This window comes from Saprolegnia diclina (assembly GCF_000281045.1).
Source record: "Saprolegnia diclina VS20 unplaced genomic scaffold supercont1.85, whole genome shotgun sequence".
Taxonomy (NCBI): domain Eukaryota; phylum Oomycota; class Saprolegniomycetes; order Saprolegniales; family Saprolegniaceae; genus Saprolegnia; species Saprolegnia diclina.
In genome coordinates, this window is record NW_008246152.1 from 59209 (window position 1) to 62619 (window position 3411).

The 3411-nt window shown below is 54.3% G+C and overlaps 2 protein-coding genes across 2 annotated transcripts in view; both read left to right on the top strand.

The window, feature by feature from the left end:
- Window positions 1-63, top strand: part of SDRG_15133 (hypothetical protein) — a gene marked incomplete at both ends in the record, with an annotated part of 4423 nt that extends 4360 nt beyond the window's left edge. The window contains one exon of the mRNA XM_008621297.1: window positions 26-63. Coding sequence (XP_008619519.1) covers window positions 26-63 — 38 coding nt within the window. The remainder of the gene's footprint in view (window positions 1-25) is intronic.
- Window positions 64-1806: 1743 nt separating this feature from the next.
- Window positions 1807-2121, top strand: SDRG_15134 (hypothetical protein; the record flags this gene model as incomplete). Its single annotated transcript, XM_008621298.1, has 2 exons — window positions 1807-1946; window positions 1992-2121. 2 exons carry the CDS (start codon window positions 1807-1809, stop codon window positions 2119-2121), a joined length of 270 nt encoding a protein of 89 aa, XP_008619520.1.
- Window positions 2122-3411: the final 1290 nt, after the last annotated feature.

A 3411-nucleotide genomic window follows, 5' to 3' on the forward strand; every position in this document is an offset into this window, starting at 1 on the left:
CTACGTTCTTTTGTTGTAGATGTAGGAGGATGGAGAGACTACGTACGTTGTTTTTGGCGTTGAGATCGGCGTTGGCGTCCAAGAGGAGACGCACAACTTCGAGATGATTGTATTTCGCAGCGCAGATCAGAGGTGTATCTCCAATCTACCGATCGTTGAATTTCAATTGCAATCAAAAGACAATTGAGAAATATCGATCGACGTACACAACGACCTTCCGTCGAGACGTTCTTCTTCAGCAAGTAGTCGACGACGGTCGTTCGACCATAGCAAGCAGCAAGGCACAATGCATACTACGACCAAATTCATACAAATCTACAAATCTATCGATAGAGAAGACGACGTACACCATTGTTGTAGTTGGGGTTGACGCCTTCCTTCTCCACGAGCCGCTTCACGTCGTCCAGTCGACCGCCACTTGCAGCCACTCTGAGCTCCTCCTATGTAATCACAGGCGCAGTCGGTCGCTTCCTTCTTCATCTCTTCGCCCATGTACCTCCTTGGACGTCGTCATGGTCCTCGCGGCCGTCAACGTCCAAAACGAAAATGATCAAATAAAACGCCCCTTCCAATCACATGCCGTCATTTCCAAACCTCGCATGGGATTGGACAAAATACACACCAATCATTGCCACGTCCCTTGTCGCTCGGTTGTGACATTGGAGCTCAATGGCAGTACTCGTCGCTTTTGCAGCGTTCGTGTACAAGTACGTGCGTGCAAGGAGGTATATTCTTCAATCACCCTCGACATTGCGATCTTCCGACGTCGTACACCATTATCCACTTCCAGAGTCGGTACACCGGGCCACATCATTTTTATCCGTATCCCTTACTTTATCCGGATATAGTGCCCCGGGCTACGAAAGTGATTTGCCATATGCTTCGCCACTCTTTACGATGGGCAGCAAGCAAGAGGACGCCCGGTCACCCAGGGGGGTCGCCCGGAACCCACTGGTTGACCCACCAGGTCGGCCGCCCCCCGCCCCCCATACATCCCTATTTGTAGAAAACCCGCGGGTTTACGGGGCCGGGCCCCGAGCTGACCAATCACATGCGTCCATTTTTTAAGCAACCAATCACAGCAAGCAATGTCTTTTGCAACCGATTCCCCTCTCCCGTGCTGGCAGCGTACTGGGATACTGGACCGCGACTTAACGTACAATCGCGGAGCTCGACGATGGCGTCGATGTCGACTACACCCGTCCGATCATACACCAGCTCGAGCCGGCGCTGCTCAAAGTCGTCAACCACGCCTCGAGCACGATGGCTGACATCCTCAAGGACCGGGACCTGGGCATGAAGGCTGCCGACACGTCAGTTTTCTGTTGACAGTTCGACGCGCTCGCGGATTTCCGCACAGCTTTCGGCGAGTTCGTTACTCCGCGCACTCGAGCTAAAGGTATGAAAATCTCTTACGTGAACTCGCTAATCAATTACATAGACAATGCTGCCTCCGTTGATCCAGGTATCGACTAAGTCGCGGTCGAGAACGAGTCGCAGATCGACGAGCTGCTCGGCGCCGTAGCAGTATTTCAAGCTGGCGATCTCCCGGACGTCCAAATCGGTTTCGACGCCAACGAGACCAGTCTTCCCAAGGTCAGCCAGTCCCCCTCGATGAGCGTCGTCTCTGGTACCATTCTCCCACAACGCTTGCTTTCGGTACAATGACGACGTAGCTCTTCAAGTGCCTTCGGTTCTTGCACTCTTCGAGTCCACGGCCAACTGCTTGCGTAATTTACCCGCGAAGGAGAACGGTCAGCGATGTGCTCCGTGCCATTTTGTGACGTCAATATAGGGTCGGCAAACATGGAGGCCAAGTTCAACTTGCTTGCAGGAAGATGGTGCAAGAAGGCCCCCAAGCTGGTGGAGACTCCGACGACGTCGGCCTTTCTCAAGAGGAACGTCATCGTCGCAACCGCCAAGGGTCGGTATTGGCACCTCTCCGTGTACGTCAAGTCGTACGACTAGTGACGCATCGAGTCGTCGGCCAGCACCACCAAGTCCACCATGATCCACGCGTGTGGGGTCGAGTGGGACATCTTCCAGCATGTGCTCAAGAGCAACAACGACTACGTCTCCTTCCGCGGCGACGAAGTAAAGGCCGTTTTCAACACCGTTTGAATATTAGATATCTCCATTGTACTCTGTCTGTCCTCCAACATGATTGAACACACGCAGTCCAACAGGACGCCGGTCACCCCGGGGGGTCGCCCGAAACCAGCGGGTTCGGCTTTTTTGGCCCCCGACCCCCCACCTGAGGCCCATTTTGACCCGCGGGGTCGTCCAAAATCCCTTACGACCCCCGAAATTTGTCCTCGGCTATTGTAACAGATACAGGGGTGGCCGGGCGTCCTCAAGCAAGCGTATCACCTGCGCCGCGCCAGGGCAGCTCTTGAGACCAAGCGCCTGCGCTAGGCGACGTTATCAAACAGACCGACGAAGAAGGTGACGTCCGCCTTGCCAACTTGTACAAATACACATGCTTTGATCCACCACTTTGACACCAACTGAATTCCATTAGGACGAATCGCTCGCATACAAAGTCGGGATCATCGATGTTGACAGCGATGACGAGCTCGATCTATGGAGCCCACTCGATGCGCCGGGCGAAGCTGTGCAGGTACACCCAAGGGCCGTCTCACGATCCTACGCGAGCGCGAGCTGCTCGGCCTCGCCGAGATGATCTCTAGTCATTCTGAGACATGTGCTGCACCGGCGCTACCTTCATTGCAGCGACGCTACCTGTGGCTGCAAATCGTTTGATCCACAGCCGATCGAAGTACGTCCAGCAGTAGTAGCCTTCATGCGCCGCAGCTGCGTCTCCGCGCCGCGTTGTTTTCATGGATGGAACACTGGCGTCGTGGCGCGGCAGTGACGTCGGTGGAAAAAGCGTGGCAATTGTGGGCACCGACGCCGACTGCGATGCCTACCAGCTTATCGACGTCGGCTCAAGTCAAGCTAAAACTCTTTGTCTTGAACTGGCGTAATGCCCGCGCCGTCTGGGCGTTCTACGCTTGGAAACACAGACATCGAATGCAAACGTAAGGACAATCTAGAGCTCTTGCCTGTGCTATCCATCTCCAGCGCTTGGACGTACTTTAGTGGCTTTTACAAGCTCCGTCGGGGTCGCCACTGTCGCCCACGCCATGGGCGATGTCAGTGCGGGCTTTCCTACAGTACCCTGTTCCATATTACTACATGTAGTCCGGTTTCTCGTATAACCTTTCGTGCCGATAATAGCACCACCATATAAGGTTAAATGCTGACAACAAACGCCCACATATCCATATCCATGCCTAGTCCAGAACTATCGACTACGTTCTTATATCCAGTCGTTGGTCTGTGCAGCTTGTGGCTCGGACTTAGCCGTGGTTGGCCCGGCGGTGCGTGCCTTCGTAGGCCGCTAAAAAG